This window comes from Vulpes vulpes, chromosome 14 (assembly GCF_048418805.1).
Source record: "Vulpes vulpes isolate BD-2025 chromosome 14, VulVul3, whole genome shotgun sequence".
NCBI classification, from domain to species: domain Eukaryota; kingdom Metazoa; phylum Chordata; class Mammalia; order Carnivora; family Canidae; genus Vulpes; species Vulpes vulpes.
The window spans coordinates 23,060,127-23,083,578 of NC_132793.1; the positions used below are offsets into that span (position 1 = coordinate 23,060,127).

The 23,452-nt window shown below is 43.1% G+C and overlaps 2 protein-coding genes across 3 annotated transcripts; one reads left to right on the plus strand and one right to left on the minus strand.

Moving 5' to 3' along the window:
- Nucleotides 1-305: 305 nt before the first annotated feature.
- On the minus strand, nt 306-1,950 carry ROMO1 (reactive oxygen species modulator 1). Its single transcript, XM_026009795.2, has 3 exons — nt 1,811-1,950; nt 1,497-1,627; nt 306-495 (listed from the first exon to the last, which is right to left on the minus strand). The coding sequence occupies exons 2-3, from the start codon at nt 1,625-1,627 to the stop codon at nt 387-389; spliced, it is 240 nt and encodes a 79-aa protein (XP_025865580.1). The 5' UTR covers nt 1,811-1,950; the 3' UTR covers nt 306-386.
- NFS1 (NFS1 cysteine desulfurase) lies at nt 1,505-22,731 on the plus strand. 2 transcript variants are annotated; one of them, XM_072736000.1, is made up of 13 exons: nt 1,505-1,642; nt 2,686-2,795; nt 3,513-3,629; nt 6,357-6,440; nt 9,492-9,644; nt 12,541-12,634; nt 13,320-13,454; nt 16,511-16,668; nt 17,673-17,778; nt 17,858-17,939; nt 18,610-18,693; nt 19,082-19,171; nt 22,047-22,731. In XM_072736000.1, the coding sequence occupies exons 2-13, from the start codon at nt 2,769-2,771 to the stop codon at nt 22,108-22,110; spliced, it is 1,194 nt and encodes a 397-aa protein (XP_072592101.1). In that variant the 5' UTR covers nt 1,505-1,642; nt 2,686-2,768; the 3' UTR covers nt 22,111-22,731. The 2 variants fall into 2 exon arrangements, with proteins under 2 accessions (XP_072592101.1, XP_025865579.1); XM_026009794.2 differs by lacking the exon at nt 1,505-1,642 and adding an exon at nt 1,889-2,070.
- The last annotated feature ends 721 nt before the right edge of the window (nt 22,732-23,452 follow it).

Consider the following 23,452-nt stretch of genomic DNA (forward strand, 5'->3'; position numbering starts at 1 on the left):
GCCCAATGTGGGACTTGATCCCATATATCGATCACGCCCTGGGCTGAAGGCGGCCCTAAACCACTGAGCCACCGGAGCTGCCCCTTAGTTAACCTTTAAAATGGTGAGAACATCAACCTTAAGGGGTTGAATAACGATAGTTTACTAGAATCTATGAAAAGTTCCAGGTATGGAAAATTTTCCTAATTTTGGATTAACAAAGAGAGGATTTGGAAACTGACACCAAATCTCATTGGCCTATTCAATGCTGTAAGCTAGGTATATATAGGTGCAAAGTGAGAAGAAAAAATTCCTTTAACACAGACTACTCAAAGAATTTTGTTTTATTATAGTACATGAGCTGGACTGATGGGAAAGGGTAGGTGTATGGGCAACCACTGCCCAGATTAGCATCGGATGCCCATCCCGATGGCCATGAATGTGCCAAATGTGCCGCCACTCTGCATCATGGTTTTCCCGATGCCGCCCATCAGCTCCCGACCCCGCATTCCGATCCTAAGAGAGGAGGAAAGCAAGATGGGGCCAACTGGGAACAAAAATACAAGAAATGACATAACTGCCTTTTCCCAATTTTTCATAGTAAATCAAACACTTGAAGTCTAGCAAGACATTATCTCTTCCCAGATAAGGGGGGTAAGAACTAGGAAATCAATGCATCACGATTTCTAGGGGTATTAGAATATCCTATGACCTGCCTTCAGTTTGTGGGAGGCAACATAGAGGAGCTAGTTTTTCCGCTTTTACCTCCAGGATATATGGAACACACATGCGCCAATAAAGACATCTTTCTGATGGTTTCCTGGTGTTAAAGCAACGATTCGTGGAGTCACACCTGTGTTCATGCACCAGCTCTGCAATTTATGGGCTAAGTATAAAATGGGGACCATCACATTAACAGGATTGTTGTGAGAACACATGCAGCACTTAGAATTCACACTTGGTCAGTGCTCAGTAAATGGTAATTTACAATGTGGAAAAACGGGAATTAACTCTACTACATGTGAAAATGACATTAGGGTGTTGAGTTTATCTGCTGCGTATCTACATCCTGTTTCCAGTAAAATTGCTCAACAACTGTTTCACTATGTGCAAGTGGAAATAACAGCAGCGGCAGTAGTAACCATTTATTGAGCACTTAATATGTGCCACATTCTGTGGTATGTGGGCTCTGATTTAATCCTCACAACTCTATGAGGTAGATGTTACCCTACTGACCTCATTCTCCACTTAAGGAAACCCAGACTCCAACGTGCTTTAAGGTTACAGAATGAGTGAAGAGTCAGATTTTCTGACTTTCAGTTTGAATCAGAACTCATATTCTCAAGCGCCGAGGCTTCCAACCTTCCTTCCAGACTGATGGTGGGTAGGGAATCAGTCTCGTTAAAGAATAGCGAGGGAATTGAAACGAAGTAGGCTCTATCCAGGCTGCCCGCCAAGTGGCGCGGGGCAGGAAGGTCCGGTAGTCCCGCCCAGAGATCACCGCCCACCCCCCTCACCTGAGACAGGAAAAGGTGCCGAAGAGCGCCCCGGCCGCCATGCCCACTGCGCAACCCATCACAAAGCCCATCTTCACGCGGTCAAAGCAGCTCGGCTGGGACTGTCCGTAGGGCCCCACGGCCACCGGCATCTGCGGGGTTCGAAGGTTAGGGGAGTATGGGCCTAGCCGCCAGCCCGGGCGGGGGCCGGAGGAGGCGGGGTGGGGAGCGAATCTAAGGGTTCGGGGAAGTCCAGGGAGGAAAATAAGCGCGTAGCCCAACTCCATCACCCTCTTAGCGTTCGGGTCCCCGCGCCGCGGTGCCCCCCACCTCACCTCGTTCGCGGCTTGGGTCGCTCAGTTCTACGTCTCACCCGGAACGCGAGGCGGAGCGCGCCCGCGGCCCGAGCAATTGCTTCCGGGACGCGGAGCACAACTTCCGGGAGCACGTAGCTGAGGACTGCGGCCGCTTCGGGCGGGGGGCTCTGCCTGCGGGACCATGCTGCTGCGAACCGCTTGGAGGCGGGCGGCCGCGGCTGTGCCGGTAGCTCCGGGGTCCAGGTCCGAGGCGCCCACTCGGGGGCTGCGCCTGCGCGGTACGCTCCGGGTCCTGCTCGCCGCCGCCTCCCGGCAGGCGCGGACCTTCTCCCTTCGCGTGGCGATGCACCTCAATATTACAGAGCCTCCCTCTTCCGCGCGCGCAACCTAGACCCTCTGACTCTGCCTTCCTGCTGCACCCCTCAAACTTCCTCAGGCCCACCCTCAGAACGGTCGACTTCGCCTTCAGATCCTGCCCCACAGGCCTTCGGAGCCTTGCAAGTTCCGTCGGCCTTCAGACCTCTCTTGGCCAACTTTAAGAGATGCTAGTCGTCCAGCCAGTAATCTTGGAGGGAGATCTTACCTACTCTTTCCACAGTCCTGAATGGATGCCCTTTCGTATCCCTCCCTGCTCCCAACGAAGCAATTCGAATATTGTCCCTACATCCCCCTCTAAGAACATGGTCTCTCTCCCTAACCTCCTTTTACAGTTTGCTTAAGTTCTGTGATCTGATGTTTTGTTTGCTTTTCCGTTGAGATTCAACCCCTCGTCCTTTCAGCTCATCTCACTCCCATCCAGCTTTCACCTCCTGCTGTCTTGGATACCCTGTGTACATAGGTTCTCTCACGCTTGGCCCTTCCATACCTTTTTTTTTTTTTTTTTTTTTTGTCAGTTGTAGACCATGCTCCCCAGTCTGCTGTTCCCTCAGATACAGCCACTGCTCCACCGGCAGAGTCAGTGCTGCGACCTCTGTATATGGATGTGCAAGCGACAACTCCTCTGGTAAGGATGGAAAGGCAGATTTCCCCAAAGCTGTTTATAACAATTACAATGCAGAAGTGATAATGCACCAAAATGACTGGATCCTGCAGAAGTGAGAGTCATCGTGAAGTGTGTGTTGGGAAAAGCAATGGGCCAGGAGTCAGGAGGTTTAAATTATAATAAACTAGAAGCAGTTCTACTTACTAGCTATTGACCTTGATCAAATCACTTCGGTGTAGGCACTATAGTAGGAATAAAAGCATAGGTTCTGGAATTAGCTGGATTGCTATTTACTACCTATGTGAATTTGGGCAAGTATTAAAAGGGTTAAAAGGGTGTAAAGGAGCCCTTTAGACATAGCCTGGCACATGATAAGCACTTCAATATTAATGGAAGATTTCATCAACATGTGGACTCTTGTCACTCCTGGCCCTTGTAGATCGCATCACATGGCAGGATGTAGAAACGGCTGTCGGGACAAGGCAATGTTTGTAGATTACCTGAGGAGATGGTAGGATAATCACCTGGTAGAACGATTTAAGGTGGGTCGAGAGTGGGAGTATATTGGGCTGATATTTGTTTAGTACCTGAGGGAATGGAAGAATGTTTAAGGCACAATCTAGGCGGTGTCTGAAGGGTTGGGAGTGTGTGGAGGCAGTTTGGGCAGGTCTGAGGGGATGGAGTGGGGCCTGAGTGATCTGTGGACTCAAGGAGACTGATTTATTCTTTTGTGCTCAGGACCCTCGGGTACTTGATGCCATGCTCCCTTACCTAGTCAACTACTATGGAAACCCACACTCCCGGACACATGCTTATGGCTGGGAGAGTGAGGCAGCCATGGAACATGCTCGCCAGGTTAGTACAGAAGGGTAGGAGGTTCTGATGACAGAGGTTCGGTGGACTATGGGAGGCATTTCATTCATAGCTCTGGGTGGAGGTGGACATGATTTGAGGCTCTTTCAGGAAGAGATTAGAGATCAGGCCTTGGAGTCCCTCTGAAGGCATTTTATTGGTTGTTATATTTCCTAACTAAATGACCTTTGGAATTTTACCTAATTTTTATGAATATCAATTTCCACACATTGAAAATGGAGATTATAATAGTTCCTACTCCTTAGGATCATTTTGTGGATTCAATGAGATATTGCCGATGATGTGTTTTATTAACACAATGCTTATACATACCAAGAGCTCAATTAGGGCTTTTTATTTTATTTTAAGTTGCCCCCCACCCCACCCCCCACACACAAGTAGATTCCACACCCAGCATGGAGCCCGATGCAGAGCTTGAACTTATGACCCTGAGATCAAGACCTGAGCTGAAATCAGGACTCAGATGCTTAACCCACTGAGCCACCCAGGCACCCCTCAATAAGTGCTTTTTTTTTTTTTAATTAATTAATTTATTTATGATAGTCACAGAGAGAGAGAGAGAGGCAGAGACACAGGCAGAGGGAGAAGCAGGCTCCATGCACCAGGAGCCCGATGTGGGATTCGATCCCGGGTCTCCAGGATTGCGCCCCGGGCCAAATGCAGGCGCCAAACCGCTGCGCCACCCAGGGATCCCCAATAAGTGCTTTTTTTAAAATTTATTTATTCATGATAGTCACAGAGAGAGAGAGAGAGAGGCAGAGACACAGGCAGAGGGAGAAGCAGGCTCCATGCACCGGGAGCCTGATGTGGGATTCGATCCCAGGTCTCCAGGATCACGCCCTGGGCCAAAGGCAGGTGCTAAACCGCTGTGCCACCCAAGGATCCCCAATAAGTGCTTTTTAAAAAGCCAATATTGTGGGGTGCCTGGGTGGCTCAGTCAGTTGATCATCTGATTCTTTTATTTTATTTTTTTAAGATTTTATTTATTTATTCATGAGAGACACAGAGAGAAAAAGAGAGAGGCAGAGACACAGGCAGAGGGAAAAGCATGCTCCATGCAGTGAGCTAATGTGGGACTTGATCCCAGGTCTCTAGGATCAGGCCCTGGGCTGAAGGTAGCGCTAAACCGCTGAGCCACCCAGGCTGGCCCTGAGCATCTGATTCTTTTTTTTTTTTTTTTTTTTTTTTTTAAGATTTTGTTTATTTATTTGAGAGAGAGAGAGAGAGAGCACAGCATAGGGAGAGGTGGAGGGAGAGGGAGGAGCAAACTCTGCTGAGCAGGGAGCCAGACATGGGGCTCCATCCCAGAACCCCGGGATCACGACCTGAGCCAAAGGCAGCTGCTTAACCAAATGAGCTACTCAGGTGCCCCCTGAGCATCTGATTCTTGATTTTGGCTTGTCATGATCTCAGGGTCATAAAATGGAGCCCCATGTTGGGCTCCACACTTAGCCGCACTCACCAAGATGTCTGCTTAAGAGTCTCTCTCCCTCTTCCTCCTCCTCCCTGCTCGTGTCCACGCATTCACACATGATCTCTCTCTCTCAAATAAATAAATAGATCATAAATAATAAATAAATAAATAGCCAATATTGGGGCACCTGACTGGCTCAGTCAGTGGAGCATTTGACTCTTGTTCTCAGGAGTGTTTGAGCCCTGTGCTGCGTATGGATATTAAAAATGAAATCTTAAAATAAAAATAAAGATAATAAAATAAAAATAAAATCTTTGAGGAGCCTTTGTGGTTCAGACAGTTAAGCTCCTGCCTTCTGCTCAGGTCATGATCCCAGGGTCCTGCTCAGTGAGTCTGCTTCTCCCTTTCCCTCTGCCCCTCCCCCCCTTAAAAAAAAAGATTTTATTTATTTATTCATGAGAGACACAGAGAGAGAGAGAGGCAGAGACACAGGCAGAGGGAGAGGCAGTCTCTATGCAAGGAGCCCGATGTGGGACTTGATCCTGGGACTCCAGGATCATGCCCTGAGCCAAAGGCAGAGGCTCAACTGCTGAGCTACCCAGGCATCCCTTTTTTTTTTTTTTAAGATCTTCCCCTCCCCTTGCTTGTGCTCTCACTTTCTCTCAAATAAATAAATAAAATCTTTAAGAAAGAAAAAAAAACTTTAAATAAATAACTATTATTATTAATATTATTATTATTATTATTATTATTATTATTATTATTATTATTTTGTATCAGGCAGGAAAAGAGCCTCGGATCTGGAATGGAACTGATTCTAAATATTGTCTGACCCTAGTGGGCACAGAACTTCTTGGGCAGTTGATAGGATGCAGTGGAGCTTTTCTTTTTATTTATTTATTTTTTTCTTTTTATTTTTTTGGAGCTTTTCATTTTATTTTATTTTATTTTTATTTTATTTTATTTTATTTTATTTTATTTTATTTTATTTTATTTTATTTTATTTTATTTTTATTTAATTTTATTTTATTTTATCTTGAGAGACACAGAGAGAGAGAGAGAGGCAGAGACACAGGCAGAGGGAGAAGCAGGCTCCATGCAGGGAGCCTGATGTGGGACTCGATCCCGGGTCTCCAGGATCACGCCCTGAGCCAGAGGCGCCCTGAGCTAAACCGCTGAGCCACCCAGGGATCACCTGGAGCTTTTCTTGAACCAAAGCTCTGTCCTAGCTGTGTCTGCAGTTGCATTGCTGTCTGCAAAACTGATGTTATTTATCTCTGTTTCTTGGTTTGCAGCAAGTAGCATCTCTGATTGGGTCTGATCCTCGTGAGATCATTTTCACTAGTGGCGCTACTGAATCTAACAACATAGCAATTAAGGTAAGAAAATGAGAAGACATATCTGGGCTTTCCTGACTTGGGAGTTGGCCCTCCATCATTTGGGTTCCTGTATATATTTCCCAGCTACCCACTCTGACCCTATTGTGAAAAAAGACATAAGCAAACATAGGCTCTTTCTGATTTATTGCTTCTTTCAACCCTCTGAGATCTACTCCATCTTAAGTCTTTGTTCCTGTTGAACTAAGTTCAGTGAGGTAGTTGGACATGAAGAAGGTGGCTCTTTGACCATTAACTACTGGTATTTTGGACAGCAGCTACTTTAGGGAGTGGATAATGGTGACTCAACCCTTTTTCCCATCCCTTTTAAATAATTTCTACACCCAGTGTGGGGCTCCAGCTCACAACCCTGAGATCAAGAGTCACACATTACCAGCTGAGCCAGCCAGGTGTCCCTTCCCCATCCTTTTGATCTAGTCACGGTGAAGTCCAGAATCCACTTGCAATTAGACATGCTTCTCTTCTAGTTACCACCTTCACCCTTCTATATGTGATTTCAGGGCTGCCTTCCTCTCAGCCTTCTCTTTTCTTTCTGATGAGATCTATTTGCTACAAGTTTCTCCTGTTTCTTTCTTTTTTTAAGATTTATTTATTTTAAAAAATCATTTCTTTATTTTAGGGGTGGCTCCTGTCTTTAGGAGCATAGAGCCCAGCATGGAGCTCGATCCCATGACTCTGAGATCATGATTGGAGCTGAAACCAAGAGTCTATAAAGTTAGCCAACTGTGCCACCCGGGCATCCCTTTAAAGATTGTTTTTAATTTGTTAAAGATTTTGTGCATATATATATATATATATATATGCACATTTATTTGAGAGAGAGAGAGAGAACATGCATGTGTGAGGGACAGTGAAGAGGGGCAGAAGGAGAGGAGAGTCACTGAAGCACGCTCCATGCCCAGCGTGGAGCTCAATCTCCCAACCCTAAAATCATGACCTGAGCCAAAATCAGGAGTTGGATGCTTTTTTTTTTTTTTTTTTTAAAGAGATTTTATTTATTCATTCATGAGAGACACAGAGAGAGAGAGAGAGAGAGAGGCAGAGACATAGGCAGAGGGAGAAGCAGGCTCCACACAGGGAGCCCTATGCGGGACTCAATCCCGGGACCCCACGATCATGCCCTGGGCCAAAGGCAGGCACTAAACTGTTGAGCCACCCAGGGATCCCTAGAGTTGGATGCTTAACTGAGGGGCACCCGGTCCTCAGTCACTTAAATGACTGTTTCTTGATTTCCGTTCAGGACATGATCTCAGAATCCTGGGATCAAACCCTGTATTGGCTCCCCACTCAGCAGGGAGTCAACTTGAGGATTCTCCCCTCTATCTGCCTCTGCCTCCCCCCCTACTCACTTATGTACTCTCACTCTCTCTCTCTCAAATAAATTAATAAATCTTAAAAAAAAGAGTTGGATGCTTAATCAACTAAGCCACCCAGGAGCCCCAGGATTTTATATTTTCAAGTATGTCTATACCCAACATGAGGCTTAAATTTATAATCCCAAGACCAAAAGTTACATGCTGTATGACTGAGCCAACCAGGTGCCCCTCCTGTTTGTTTAGATGTTCCTATTTTGAAGTACTGATTGCTGTGCTTCTGCATGCATTCACTGCATTGTGGTGTCTCTCCCTATCAGATGGAAGCCTCCAGGGCAGCCAAACTGCTGAGCCACCCAGGGATCCCAAGACATCTTTCTAAATGATTTTCTTTCTTTCTTTTTTTTTTTTTCTAAATGATTTTCTGAAGACATTGTAGCATAATTACTGCTATCAGCAGGGAATGAGTGTTTGAGTTTCACTTATATACTGACAGCTTTGGGTATTGTTGTCACCGTATTTGCATGTTTTATTATTAAGTGGAAATAAAGAGAAAAGCTTTTTCCTGGGATGCAAGGATAGGCATGTTCCCTATTTCCTACCTGTAGCATCATAAAATATGTTTTTTTATGTAAAAAAACTCTTGGCACAGAGCCTCAAAAACCTTTGGGGTTTCCTGAATAATAGAAATGTCTTTTGTTACATAACAATCCTGTTTATACAAACATAACAATTGTTTGTTTCATAACAATCCTTTCTGGACCATACCTGAGTTATAGTAGTGAAGTGACTCATGTGGGCTCTTAGTTGCAAGGGACTGGCTGGCCTTTCCAGAAGAACAAAGCATGTGATTAAAGGGTTGGAACTTTCAGCCATACTTCCCTCAGGGCAGGAGAGGGGAACTAGAGATTGAGTTCAGTCCTGTGGCCAGTGATTTAATGAGTCATGCCTTGATAATGAAACCCCCATAAAAACTCTGGACAATAAGGCTCAGAGGATCTTCCAGGTTGACGAACTCATGGATGTACTGGGCAGGTGGCATGCCTGGATTCACAAAGACAGGGCATGGAAACTTTGTGCCCATCCCCTCCTCAGGCCTTGCCATATGCACCTCTTCCATTTGGCTGTTCCTGAATTAAATCCTTTATAATAAAACTGTAAGACTGTGGTGCTTTCAGCAAGTTTTGAGAGTCATTCTGGTGAATTACTGAACCTTAGGGTGCTGTGGGAAGTCCTAAATTTGCAGCCAGTGGGGCAAAAGTACTGAAGTCTGGCTTGTCCCACCTGGGCCTTGTGGCTGACATCTGAAGTAGGTTTAGGCTTTTGGGACTGAGCCCCTTAATCTGCAGGATTTCTACTAATTCAGAGTAGTTAGTGTCAGAATTAAGTTGAGTTGTAGGACACATACTTGGTGTCACAGAATTTTTTTTTTTTAAGATTTTTATTTTTTCATGAGAGACACAGAGAGAGAGAAGCAGAGACACAGGCAGAGGGAGAAACAGGCTCCATGCAGGGAGCCTGATATGGGACTCTATCCCAGGTCTTTAGGATCACGCCCTGGGCTGAAGGCAGCGCTAAACCGCTGAGCCACCTGCGCTGCCCAGTGTTACAGAATTGATGTTGGAGCATACAACTCTTTCCCACTTTTTCTTTCAAGGATTGCAGTCCTTGCTGTCTCTCTGAGTATCCCTTCCTTCCTTCCACCACCACCAATTTCTAGGGGGTGGCCAGGTTCTATAGGTCACGGAAAAAGCACTTGATCACCACTCAGACAGAGCACAAATGTGTCTTGGACTCCTGCCGTTCACTGGAAGCTGAGGGCTTTCAGGTCACATACCTCCCGGTGAAGAAAAGTGGAATCATCGACCTGAAGGTAGGAGTGGCTACTGACAGGAGGGGCAAAATAGGAGGAGCTTGGCTTCAGCCTATAAGTCTGTTATCAGCCTCAGCTGGAGCTTGAAGGACTAGATCTAATGGTGAGGGGAAGGTTGGAGAAATAGGCCTGGGAGAGAAACTGAGCATATGTTCTCCTTCAGTGTGTGGACTATTTTCTTTTTCTCTGGAGGAGTTGTTTCTCAGCTTTGTCAGTGCTTCCTGGTTTGTGTGAGGGCCATTGGCTGTGTGTGTGTGTAGGATGCCAGGGACTCAACACTCACCATGGCAAAGCTCTAGCCTCTTCTTCCCTTGTACTGATGTTTCTCATCTCTCTAAAGAGGAGGCGTAGTTTTTGTGAAGAATATTTCCCTTTATAGCCCATATCCTTATATGTACATTTTCGGTAGTGATTTCATGCATCTTGTCCATCAGATTTTGGATACCACCATCCCTAGTCAAATCCTAAGATGCAGTTTGTGGGAAGAGCCCTGTCATATACCAGTAGGGAGAGTTTTACTTCATTTCCAAGTTGGATGCCTTTTATTTTTTTTCTTGCCCAATTGTCTGGCAAGGACTTCTAGTACAAAGTTGAATAGAAGTGATGAGAGCAGACATCCTCATTTTGTTCCTGATACTAGAAGAAAGCTTTCCTCCTTAAGTGTGATGTTAACTGTGGATTTTTCATAGTTGTTCTTGCATAAATGTCCTTTATTAGATTGAGAAAGTTCTCCTCCAAGTCTGATTTTTTTTTTTAGGGGTATTATGAAAGCATTTTGGTTTAGTAGTTGGTTTTTTGTGTTTATTGAGGTAGTCATGTGGTTTTGTCCTCTTTATATGGTGTATACATTCACTGATAGGTTACTGGATTTGTTTTGCTAGTATTTTGTTAAGGATTTTTGTATCTCTAGTCATTAGAGATCCTGATCTGCAGTTTCCTTGTGATATCTTTTTTTGGTTTTGATATCAGGGTAATACTGATCTCAGAACAGACATGGTGGTTGTCACCTAGTGTTTTAGTTCTGTTGACCACTGTGGCCCTTCATAAAACTCTCCACTTCAGGCACACAGCTTGATATCTCCCTGATTGGGCCTGACCAATCCTGCTGTGGGTCTGTTCTCACATAGCCCCTCACCCCTGATTTCTTCTCCTCTTCTTTGCACTTTCCTTAATTCTCTCCCTCTTTTACCCACTTAGCTCAAGTTCAGCTCTGTGCTGAAATCTTTTTAGCTGCCCCAACCCCTATTTTTTTTTTTAAGATTTTATTTATTTATTCATGAGATACAGAGTGAGAGGCAGAAACATAGGCAGAGGGAGAAGCAGGCTCCATGCAAGGAGCCCGATATGGGACCTTATCCCAGCACTCCAGGATCACGCCTTGAGCTGAAGGCAGGTGCCCAACTGCTGAACCACCCAGGCATCCCTGCCCCAACCCCTATTAATATCTTTTTTTCTCTAAATTCCTTAAATTCCTTAATGGCTTTTTACTACTATCCTCTGTTGTATGTTTGTCTATCTCTCCACCAGGTTAAGTCTCTTGAATACTAGGAGCATGTATTTTTCTGGCTTTTTATTTCTCATAATGCTTAACGTGTGCTATTCTTTCACCTCATAGTATGTATTATGCCATAGTGTGTGGCACCACGGATAGCAGGATGAACAAGACAAGTTTAGTTCCTGCCTCCTGAGAGGTTACATTCTAGTAAAGGGGACAGTTAATATATAGACAAACATGTAAATGAAGTAGTTACAAATTAGGATAAATGCTGTGAAGGAAGCAAACAAGAAGCAAGGGAAACATGGCAGTGAGCACCTTTATAAACCAGTGTCCAGGAAAGCAAGATGTTGGGAGGCTGATTAATAATTCCTTTAAGAGAAATATTTTAGTCAGACGAGATCCCTGCCTCAGTATTGTCACCAATAACCTTGATTTTTGCTACTTTATTGTTTGCAGCTTACTCTGACAACCTTACATAGGAAAGATTCTCCTCTTTTTTTATTAAACTTTTAAATAATTGTCGATTCACATGTGATTGTGAGAAATAATACAGAGAGATCTCACGTATCCTTTATCCAGGTTTTCCCATGATAACATCTTGCAGAAGTATATCACAGCCAGGGTATTGATGTTGACACAGTCTGCCGGTCTTGTTTTCGTTGCCCCAGTTTTACTTGAACTCACTTGTCACATAGAGGTTTGTGTAATTACCACCACCATCACATTACTTTCATCACCACAGTGATGTTTCCTGTTGTTCTTTTAAAACCACTAATTTGATCTCCATTTCTTTAATTTTTTCATTTCAATAATGTTATATAAATGGAATGATAAAGTGTGTAACGTTTTGGGACTGGTTTTTCTCCTTAGCATAAGTCTTTGGCAACTCATTTAGGTTGTTACATGTCTCAGTAGTTTGTTCTTTCTGTTGCTGAGTCATAGTCAATGTGTGGGAAGTACCAGAGTTTAACCATTCACCTGATGAGTGACCTCTGGGTTGTTTCTAGGTTTTGGCTGTTGTGGTGAAAGCTGCTATGAAAATTTATGTGTATGTTTTTTGTGTGAATCTGTTTTCATTTCTCTGAGATAAATGCGCAACAGTACAATTACTGGATCGCAAGGTAATTTTATGTGTAGTTTGGTAAGAAACAAAAACTGGCAAACTGTTTTCCAGCATAGCTATGCCATTTTACGTTATGACCAATGGTAATAACCAAGTGAGTAAGTGATGCAATTTCTCCGAATCCTTGCCAGCATTTTATGTTGGCGCTATTTTTGTTTTAACCATTCTGATAAGTGGGTGGTGAAAGGCCCCTTTCCAAGACTAAGCTTGCCTACATTCTGAGTTAGGGAGAACTTTGTTGGTACTTTATGTCTCCTTGCTCCTGATACTCTTAGGAACTAGAGTCTGCCATCCAGCCAGATACCAGCCTGGTGTCAGTCATGACTGTGAACAACGAAATTGGAGTGAAGCAGCCCATTGCAGAAATAGGTGAGTATCATGGGTGGACCCTGATGTATGCCTACCACTGGGATCCATCTGAGGAACAAGAATGGTCTGGGAGGGAGGTCAAGGGAAAGGGAATTTCAGAGCATGAGTCCTTCCTTGTTCAAAGACCTATTGTGTATGGTATAGCAGTATTTGGATCCTGGTCTAGTATTCTTTCTGTTCCTTTCTATTTAACTGTAGTTGCTGCCAAAAACAAAACACCATTCTTTTTTCTCTTCCCCTTTAACTTTTGTCACTTTAGTACATCTCTTTATTATGCTCACTTAGAGCCAGAGACTCACCCTGTAACTCCTAAGGCACATTAGCAAATAGATCTGCTAATCTTTGCTTCCTTTACAAAGGATATAAAAGTTAATCTGATACATTGAAAGGCCTGTGTCAAGGAGGTAAGATGAGTCTTAGGCATCAGGATATCAGGGATGTTTTGATTTGGTGATTTGTACTTTCCCTTATTTTTTCTAGTCAAGGAAGCTAGCTGAGAATGACAGAGAGAGTGGGAGAGAGAGATGGAAAAAGAGACTAAGAGAGAGTGAGAAGTTATTTACTATATGGCTAGAGGGTAATGACAGATGCAGTTTTGCCTTAGAACTCATGGTATGTTATGGGATCACTGCCAGGTGACTTCCCAACATTGTGATATGATTCTTCCCCTCTGTTGTTTCCTCAGGGCAGATTTGCAGTTCCAGAAAGGTCTATTTCCATACCGATGCAGCCCAGGCTGTTGGAAAAATCCCACTTGACGTCAATGACATGAAAATTGATCTCATGAGCATCAGTGGTCATAAAATCTACGGTCCCAAAGGTACCAGCCCCTCCTAGAGTTCTTTCTCTCAGACCTCCCAGTAAACTCCTTGACATATGTTCCTTGTAGTCATTTGGGACTGCCGTTGCTCTCAGATGAAGTTGTACATTCATAGTGTCTTGCAGAATGCAGGTGTCCTTTAGCAATAACCAAGAACACACTTGCCTATTTGTAGACTCTTTTAGTTAACTGTATATAGCAGTCCATTGTTCCATTGCCTCTTTAGAAAATCCTTAGAAAGCAAGTAGAGGTTTATTTGGTTGAGGAACAAAGGGTTTTGTCATATCAAATTTAGCTAGATAAGTCCATCTATCCTGTCTGCCCCACTATAATATTCAGAGCAATGTTCTTTGAGTCCTTCATTCCCTGTGTCTTTCTATAATGCAGGGGAAGATTGGACTTTTATATCTCTTGGCGTTTATTCCTAGATTTAATGTGTTCCTATTAGTCTCTCAAGGATATTTATTTGTTCCTTATGGTCCTATTGGCCCAAGAATGTTTCTAGCCAGAATTCTGTCTTTTCTCTCCAGTCTTCTTTTATCTTTTTTGGAAGTAGCTATAAAATTTCTCTGTCTCTGAGGTGAGGAGGGCCTGTGGGGTTGGTAATGTTGGTACACTTTCTATGTTTGTAGTGTATGTCATTGGGCTATACATTCTGAGAAAAAAACTGATAGCTCTTGGAAATATGTAAAATGTCTTCTTCTCAAGGTTCCTAGAAGTTATAGAGTGTTTCTATGAGTTATTATTATAAAAACCACAGTAGGCCTCCTATCTTTAATGTTGCCTTTATTGGCTTTTATTGTGGGTAAATGTATTTTGATAAAACCAATTGAGCAGAAGCTCTGATCAACACTTATTTTTTTTTATTTTTATTTTTTTTAAAGATTTTATTTATTTACTCATGAGAGACACACACAGAGAGAGAGAGACAGAGACGGGCAGAGGGAGAAGCAGGCTCCATGCAGGGAGCCTGACATGGGACTCGATCCCAGGTCTCCAGGATCAGGAGGCCTTGAGCTGAAGGCAGCGCTAAACCACTGAGCCACCTGGGCTGCCCTCTGATCAACATTTAAATGTATATAGGTATCTCACTATCCAGACTCCTACTTTCTGAAATCACAATCCCAGTGGATTTAGATAACATGGTATCCTTCACTGTCCAGACATGGGGTCAGAGCATGTGCTCTCTAAACTTGGGAACTGCAGAGATTCACATAGTGAGGATACTTGAATTTGATGAGGAAATAAAATATTTCTTAATTAAGTGTAGTTTGTTACATAAATTATTTCAAAACTGAGATCCTTTGTAATAAATCTCTGTCTAAGCAGTTGTTCTATGTGGAAGAAGATGAACTTCACCAAGTGGCCACTCTGTGTAAAATCTTTGACCCCTTTGTGAATATCTTTGCAGATTCATGCTCATATTTTGGCATGAAATTCCTGTAAGTGGGTTTGCCAAGCCTTGAGTTATATACATTTATTGAAAAGATTTTATTTATTTATTTGAAAGAAAGAGAGCGCGCATATAAGCAGAGGAAGGAGCAGGGGGAGAGGGAGATAATCTCCAGCAGACTCCTTGCTGAGTGCAGAGCCTCACACAGGGCTTGATCCCACAACTGCTAGACCATGACCCAAGCTGAAACCAGACACTCATTTGACTTAGCCACCCAGGTAGGTGCCCCTTAAGTTATATATGTATTTTTTAAAATATTTTATTTATTTGAGAGAGAGAGCGAAAGAAGAAGAGAGCACAAGCAGGGAGAGGGGCAAAGGGAGAGGGAGACACAGACTCTCCACTGAGTAGGGAGCCTGATTCGGGACTTGATCTTAGGACCCTGGGATCATGACCTGAACCAAAGGCAGACACGTAACCATCTGAGCCACCCAGGCACCCAGGTTATATACATTTTTAAGCTTTGTTTGATACACTGTGGGAGATTATGCCGATTTTTAATTACAATCTGATCTTTCTTTGCTTTTTCCCCAAAGGTTTTTTGTTTTTGTTTTTGTTTTTGTTTTTTTTTAAGATTTTATTTTTATGTAATCTCTACACTCAACATATGGCTCAAACTTACAACCCTGAGGTCAACAGGCTGTGTTCCACTGACTGAACCTGCCAGGCATCCTCCACTTTTGTATTTTAATTTTTTTTTTTTTTCCCAAATTTAAAAGCTACAAAAAAGTACAAGGCCAGAAATTCTCTCACCTCTATCTACCATTCATGTAGTTCTCCTCTGGGAAGGCTATTTTTTGAATATTTTTCTAGAATTATTCTATGCATTTGCAAGCGCATATCCCCTCTTTCCCCCTCTGTTTTTACTCAGAAAATAGCATAGTATACTCATTGTTCTGCATCTTCCTTTTTATATCTAATAATGTATTTTTTAAAGATTTTTTAATATATTTATTCATAAGAGAAACAGAGAAGCAGAGACATAGGCAGAGGGAGAAACAGACTCCATGCAGGGAGCTTGATGTAGGAATCAATCCCAGGACTCCGGGATCATTCCCTGAGCCGAAGGCAGACGCTTAACCACTGAGCCACCCAGGTGTCCTGTGTATTTTTTTAAAGTAAAGTACAGACTTTATTCAGATTTCATCAGTTTTCTAAAAATGTATCTTGGAGATTTTACAGTGGCAGTACAGAAGGAGCTTCCTCTCTCTTTTATACACCCCCTTTGTATTTCATTATGTGGACTGTATCATAATTTATTTGCCCAGTCCCCTGATGATGAATATCTGACTTGTTTCTGGTATTTTGCTCTTATGAATAATGAATAATGATACATTGCATGATGCCATTTCAGACATCCATAGGGAGCTACTTTAAACCATTTGGTCATTACTCCTTCTAGTACTTACCTTCCTAATGTTAAATAATTTTTATAAATATTATGAATTTACTGCTGTTTCTCCTTTTCCTCCATTTCTTTTTATTTTGAAATTTTCAAGCTTACCAAAAAGTTGAAAGATTATTTTGACCCCTTCCAAAAGTGATAATTTGTTTCATCTGCATTTTTAGTCTTTTCTCTATTGTAACAAATTTTGTTTCCCAGGGGTTGGTGCCATCTACATTCGCCGCCGGCCCCGTGTACGTGTGGAGGCCCTGCAGAGTGGAGGGGGGCAGGAGCGGGGTATGCGGTCTGGGACAGTGCCCACGCCCTTGGTGGTTGGGCTGGGGGCCGCATGTGAGGTGGCACAGCAAGAGATGGAGGTATGGGGAGAGCAGTTTCCTTCTTCAACTTCTTCCCCAGTGCTAGGTCTACTATTAGAGGTTTCTTTTTCTTTTTTTTTTTTTAATATTTTATTTATTTATTCATGAGAGACACAGAGAGAGAGAGAGAGAGAGAGAGAGAGGCAGAGACACAGGCAGAGGTAGAAGCAGTTCCCATGTGGGGAGCTAATGTGGGACTCGATCCCAGGACTCCAGGATAACGACCTGAGCCAAAGGCAGATGCTCAACCACTGAGCCATCAGGGCATCCCCTATTAGAGGTTTCTTTCTTTCTTTCTTTCCTTTCTTTCCTTTCTTTCCTTTCTTTCCTTTCTTCCTTTCTTCCTTTTCTTTCTTTTCTTTCTTTTCTTTCTTTTCTTTCTTTTCTTTCTTTCTTTCTTTCTTTCTTTCTTTCTTTCTTTCTTTCTTTCTTTCTTTCTTTAAGATTTTATTTATTTATTCATGAGAGACGCAGAGAGAGAGAGAGAGGGAGGGAGGGAGAGGCAGAGAAACAGGCGGAGGGAGAAGCAGGCTCCATGCAGGGAGCCTGGCATGGGACTCGATCCTGGGTCTCCAGGATCAGGCCCTGGACCAAAGGCAACGCTAAACCACTGAGCCACCGGGGCTGCCCTATTAGAAGTTTCTTAGCACAAATGAATCAGACCTTTACTGAAAGAGGAGGTTTAGGAAACCCATCCTTATCCCAGTTCTGCTGGCATCTTATTCTGAGGGAGGTATAATGGGCTTCAAAATCTAGGTCCATTCAGTAGGTATTGGTTCATTTATTTCCAGCGTATTGGAACCATGTGTCCGGTTATTGAGCACCTTTGCATGCCAGGTGCTGTGCTTAGTGCTGGGGATACAGTGGTCTCCTTACTGTAATACAGGATGATAGGTGGGTCTGATGCACAGTCACTTCTGGGCACAGGAATAGGGATCCTCATCTTGTGTGTTTCTGAGCTGTTAATGGTCACTATGCTTAGTCCTCCCTTGCCTGCTCCTCAGTACGACCATAAGCGGATCTCAAAGTTAGCAGATCGGCTGACACAAAAGATAATGAAGAGCCTTCCAGATGTGGTGATGAATGGGGACCCTGAGCACCATTACCCAGGTATGGACATGCCTTTTCTATCCCCATTCTGGAGGAGTCTGAGACTTTGAAACTTCTTTCATAGTGATTCTCTTTGCAGGCTGTATCAACCTCTCTTTTGCATATGTGGAAGGGGAGAGTCTGCTGATGGCTCTCAAGGATGTCGCCTTATCCTCAGGGAGGTGAGTTGAACTGCATAGACAGGAACTGTGGCAGGACTCATTAGCCTGGCCTCTTAAGTGGTATAACATTATTAAGCTTCCTAAGTGTGGAAATGACAGGTAGAAGAGCTCTTGGCTAAGTATAAAGGTCATTTTGTAAGTGTTGATTTTTTAACTGGCTTGGCTCTGGCTGAAGTTTGCCACCTTAAGAGGGCTTCCTGGGTAGAATTTTGTGCCTTTATGGCCTCAAGAGATGCATGCATGCATCTGTTCTAGTGTTATACTAGCAGTTCTGTTGCAGACCCCCAGAATTAAAGGATGCTCCAAAGGCCACCAAGGGTTTAGCTGCCATCTAGGCTGGTACTGATGGTGTATTCAATCATAGGGGAGTGAGCACTTGGTTCTCCACTGCTTCTGGTTGTCAGACTCAGCTCACGTGGTATAGTGTTCTGTCATGCTTTGGTAGTGTCCTTGCTCAAGGATGATATCCTCCATAAGGACCAGAGGAGCTAGGTTCATATTCCAGAAAATATAGACAGCTCTGGGCTCTTTAGCTCTACCAAATTAGAATATCTCTTTTATTTCCATGTAATGACTTCAGGGACCTGAGGATGGGAGGAAGACCAGGGGTTTGTGGCTAAAAGCAGATGTTGATGATGAACTGAGCAAGGATCCTTATGTTTCTCTTCAGTGCCTGCACCTCTGCATCCCTGGAGCCCTCTTATGTCCTTCGAGCAATTGGCACTGATGAGGATTTAGCTCATTCTTCTATCAGGTCAGTCAGTTGAACTACAACGTTTATGAAAAGCATCCTTTTTGGTATTATTCATCTCCTCTTCAGACTTGTTTTCCTTATCCCTTTTTGATTTTTCTTGGAAGTTTCTAGAGCAGCAGTTCTCAGACTTCATTGAATATCACTTGGGAAGTTTGTGAAGATTTCTGAGTCCCACACTCAGAAATTCTGATTGACTAGGACTGGAGGAGGAATAAGAAACTTCTCTGGTGATTCTAATGTGGCTGATCCACAGACCGTGTCCTGAGAAACTCTAGCCATGTTCTTTCCGTGACTTTTGTAGAGTAGATCCTTGTTGAGTATTTGCTGAATGAATTTACCTTGGTGCTAGAGTTCAAATGCAGAGCTCTTCTCTTGTGCCTTTTTTCAGGTTTGGCATTGGCCGTTTCACTACAGAGGAGGAAGTGGACTACACAGTGGAGAAGTGCATTCACCATGTTAAGCGTCTTCGAGAAATGAGGTATGCACTATGCACCAGACACCCTTTGGAAGAAATCGTAGTGCTGGCTCCTCTCTTGTCCTCAGGCTTTATGTTTATACTGCCTAAAACCAGCTTTTGAGAATACTTGGATTTTAGGATTTAGAAATTCCACAAAGTTGGGGCCCCTGGTTGTCTCAGTCAGTAGAGCATGTGATTCTTAATCTTGAGATTGTGAGTTCAAGCCCCACAGTGGGCATAGAGCTTACTTTAAAAAAAAAAAAAAAAGTTCCACAAAGCAAGATAGTGGATCTTCTTGGCTACTTGTTTTCAGAATATGACAAAGTATTATTTTATTTTTTTATTTTATTTTTTTAATTTTAATTTATTTATGATAGTCACCGAGAGAGAGAGAGAGAGAGAGAGAGAGAGAGGCAGAGACACAGGCAGAGGGACAAGCAGGCTCCATGTACCGGGAGCCCGACGTGGGACTTGATCCCGGGTCTCCAGAATCGCGTCCTGGGCCAAAGGCAGGCGCTAAACCACTGCACCACCCAGGGATCCCTTATTTTATTTTTTAATTTTATTTATTTATTCATGAGAAACAGAGAGAGAGAGGCAGAGAGAGGTGCCACCCAGGGATCCCTTATTTCATTTTTAAATTTTATTTATTTATTCATGAGAAACAGAGAGAGAGAGAGAGAGAGAGGCAGAGGGATCATGGGACTCGATCCCAGGACTCCAGGATCGTGCCCTGGGCTGAAGGCAGGTGCTAAACTGTTGAGCCACCTGGGCTGCCCGACAAAGTGTTTTTAAAAACTAAATAACTATATAAAATCAGACGTTTTTCATTATGATAGTATTAACATCAATACAAAGTTAGTGATGGTAGGCTACATAGAAAAAAACTCCCTTTAAGATAGGAATTCTTTTTTTTTCCAACTTATTATTTATTTATTTATTTATTCATGAGAGAGAGAGGCAGAGACACAGGCAGAGGGAGAAGCAGGCTCCATGCAGGGAGCCCGACGTGGGACTTGATCCCGGGTCTCCAGGATCACGCCCGGGGCTAAAGGCGGCACTAAACCGCTGAGCCACCCAGGCTGCCCTTAGATAGGAATTCTTGAGATGCCTGGGTAGCTCAGTGGTTAAGCAGCTGCCTTTGGCTCAGGCCATGATCATCGGGTCCTGGGATTGAGTCTCATAGCGGGCTCCCTATGAGGAGCATGCTTCTCCCTCTGCCTGTGTCTCTGACTCTCTCTGTGCGTGTCTCTCATGAATAAATAAATAAAATCTTTTAAAAAATTTAAAAAATAGAAATTTCTTCTTAAAAAAAAAGTTTCATAGTTTTCTTTAAATTCTCAAAAGTTTGGGGTGCCTCGGTGGCTCAGTCAGTTAAACATCTGCTTCAGCTCAGGACATGATCCCAGGGTTCTGGGATCAAGCCTCGAACTGGGTTCCCTGCTCAATGAAGAGTGTGCTTCTCCCTCTTACTCTTTTGTTCCCCTTGATTGTGCTCTCTCGTGCCCTCTCTGTCAGATAAATAAAATCTTAAAACCTAAAATAAAAACACAAATTCTCAAAATGTTAAGAACTACTACTCAGAGTATTCTTTGTAAAGATGCTTTATAAGCAAGGTCAAGAGATGCTTTGTCAGCCAGCTGCCACCAGGGCTTCCCTTAGTAGCCATAGAGCTCCACTTCTTCCTAGGGACATTGAAGCCTCTGAATTTTTTCAGAGTCTGGCTCCATTCTGGTTAAATTCAACTTTCAGGATTCTCTTGGTCTAGTTATTGAGAGTGAGGAAATTTAAGTATATACTTTATTCCCTTTATGAACTTTCTTAGGTCTCTCTGGGCTCTGGACTTTCCCTCCCAGAGTCTAGTTGTATTGCTGAAATATCTACAGCTTGCTTAGTTTTCTAATGCTCAAGATTCCTCTGGCTTCAGCATCTTCAACCTGTTTCTTCTGACCTTTACAAACTGAATTCAACATGGTCTTACTAGCCCCTGGCTAAAGCTTTAGTTTGTGTGTGAGTCTATGACAGTAAGTGACTTCTAAAGAGAAAGGATAAAAAGGAGATAGCTAACTTTAAGGAGCCACGTTAAAGGTCATACATAGAAAGGCATGCTGGGAATGCATGGCATAAAGGAGAGGGATAAGCCAAGAAAAGAGTGAAATTGGGTAGAAGAAAATTAACTGGGAACTCCAAACCGGAATCCTACAGTCATAACACCTTGAAGTAATATCTGGTCTGGGAATATTATGCAAGGCATTCAAGCTGAAGGGAATTAGAGCTTAGCCGAGATTTATCAGCAGCAGTTCTGTGTAAGATGAAATGCTCAGATCTAAGATGCAAGAGATACTTTTGAATTGGAACCAGGGATGTTGGAAGCACAGTCCAACTCTGGGGTGATGAAGCTGGTAGGAATTGGTTAAGCATGCTACATATCTTGGTAATTTAGGGCTAAGCTCTAGCCCTGAGAAGTAGAGAAAAACCTAGAAAGAAGTGTTGAAAAGTGGTCTCTTTGGGTGGGGATGAGTAGAGAGGCAGAAACTTGATGCTTACATAGGTCCCAGGGGTCTTGGTTCCACTAGGGAAACTGTTTCCATAGTATCTCATGAATGGGATGAGAGTTTCTTGAACATGACCGCAACCTGATGCCACTGACTTGGCCCCACTGGAGCTGAACCTGTGGTACTCAGTTATTGTTTTTTGGCAGCTATGGAGAGGCTGGAGCTGACAAGAATTTAAAGAGAGCTGGGAAGGACTTGTTAACCACTATGTTGGGGTTTGTCAGGGCAAGGAAGTGGAGAGACAAGAACGGATAGAGTTAAGTCAGGGCTCAGGGGTCAGAGACCAATGTCAGCTGTTTCCTATCTAAGCCCTTACTCACCCAATGTCTCTTCTTTGGCAGCCCTCTCTGGGAGATGGTGCAGGATGGCATTGACCTCAAAAGCATCAAGTGGACCCAACACTAGAGGAGTGAGCTTCTGACTTTGTGCTGTCCTGGCTTCTCCTGCTTCACCAGCTCATGCACATCTGGGTATCTTATTATACCCAGTGGATGCTTCATATCAGACCAGAATTGGTGTAGTCCAGTTGACTTCAGCATCAACTACTATCAGCCCAAGACAGAAATAAAAGAAAACTATCTTTCCTCTAGCCTCAGCTCCTTTGGTGGGGGACCACTCATGTTTCTCTCCAGGAGTACTTCTCTGGTCTTATGGTGAATGGATGTTCTTGGTGGGGAGAGCCAGAGGAACTGGAAGATGGTTCTTTGTTCAGAGACCTCAGTTCTCTATGTGGACATTTGAATTGTTGCTTACTACTGCACAGCAAGAATGACTCCAGGAACAAGCATAATCAACTGCTATTTAATTTCTTTTTTGGCTCCAAAGCCCACCTCTTCGTGTTCATTGTATACTGACAGCAAGTTTCTTAGAAGCCTTGTCTCCTGTTCTTGTCCCCTTTTATTTTTTTTTTTTTTGACCTAATGGAGCTAGAAATATCTATATAACCCCACCCATTATTCTAATAATTTGTTTCTTTTTAAAAAATTATTAATTTGCAGATAAGAGAAATAAAATCACCTTCCTTTATTTAATTTGTGACTTTATGAAAGTCTCAGGGAGAATTCCATCCTGTACTTGGGAATCAGGAGCAAACTACCACCCCACTTGATTCCAGTAGATGACTCAGTCTGCTTGCATATCCCTTCATTTGACAACTATTTGAGTACCTGTCAGGAACCTAGTATTATTCTGGGTATTATGAATATATTGACTAATGGGACCAAAAGGACTCTGTCCTCAATGAGCTTTCATTCTAGTAGAGAGATGGAAAATAAGAAGTAAACAAAGCTATTATAGATTGTGATGAGTGCTACAGAAGAAATACAATGATAAGAGGAAATATTAGAAACTACTATGCTAGATATACTAGGAGAGCTTTTTAAAGCAGGTGTTATGTAAGCAAGAACACGATTTCCAGTCAGGGAAAGAGCTGGAGATGAATGAGGAATGAAAAGGAGCTGGAAGAGTAAAAGGCCTGATATGTTTGAGAAACCAACAGGCTAATGTAGCTAGAGTAGTTTCTCCATTTGTGAGTCTGACACTGTAAGTGGATAGTTACCAGAAATTTTAAAAAGCAAGAGAAAAAATAAATTGGAGTACATCACACATTTTTGAGTATTTTATTTTGTTTTTTTTTGTTTGTTTGTTTTGTTAAATTTTTTAAAAAGATTTTATCTGAGAGAGAAATCATGAGCACGGGGGAGGAGCAGAGGGAGAAGCAGACTCCTGGCTGAGCAGGGAGCCCGAT

Bases quoted from the DNA above. Each gene is read 5' to 3' on its own strand.
- NFS1 (XM_026009794.2), top strand. From the start codon at position 1,974: ATGCTGCTGCGAACCGCTTGGAGGCGGGCGGCCGCGGCTGTGCCGGTA. The intron at 2,071-2,685 runs GTACGCTCCGGG...TTTTTTTGTCAG, and splicing joins TCGGGGGCTGCGCCTGCGCG to TTGTAGACCATGCTCCCCAG. The intron at 19,172-22,046 runs GTATGCACTATG...CTTCTTTGGCAG, and splicing joins AAGCGTCTTCGAGAAATGAG to CCCTCTCTGGGAGATGGTGC.
- ROMO1 (XM_026009795.2), bottom strand. From the start codon at position 1,627: ATGCCGGTGGCCGTGGGGCCCTACGGACAGTCCCAGCCGAGCTGCTTT. The intron at 496-1,496 runs GTGAGGGGGGTG...CTCCTCTCTTAG, and splicing joins GGCACCTTTTCCTGTCTCAG to GATCGGAATGCGGGGTCGGG.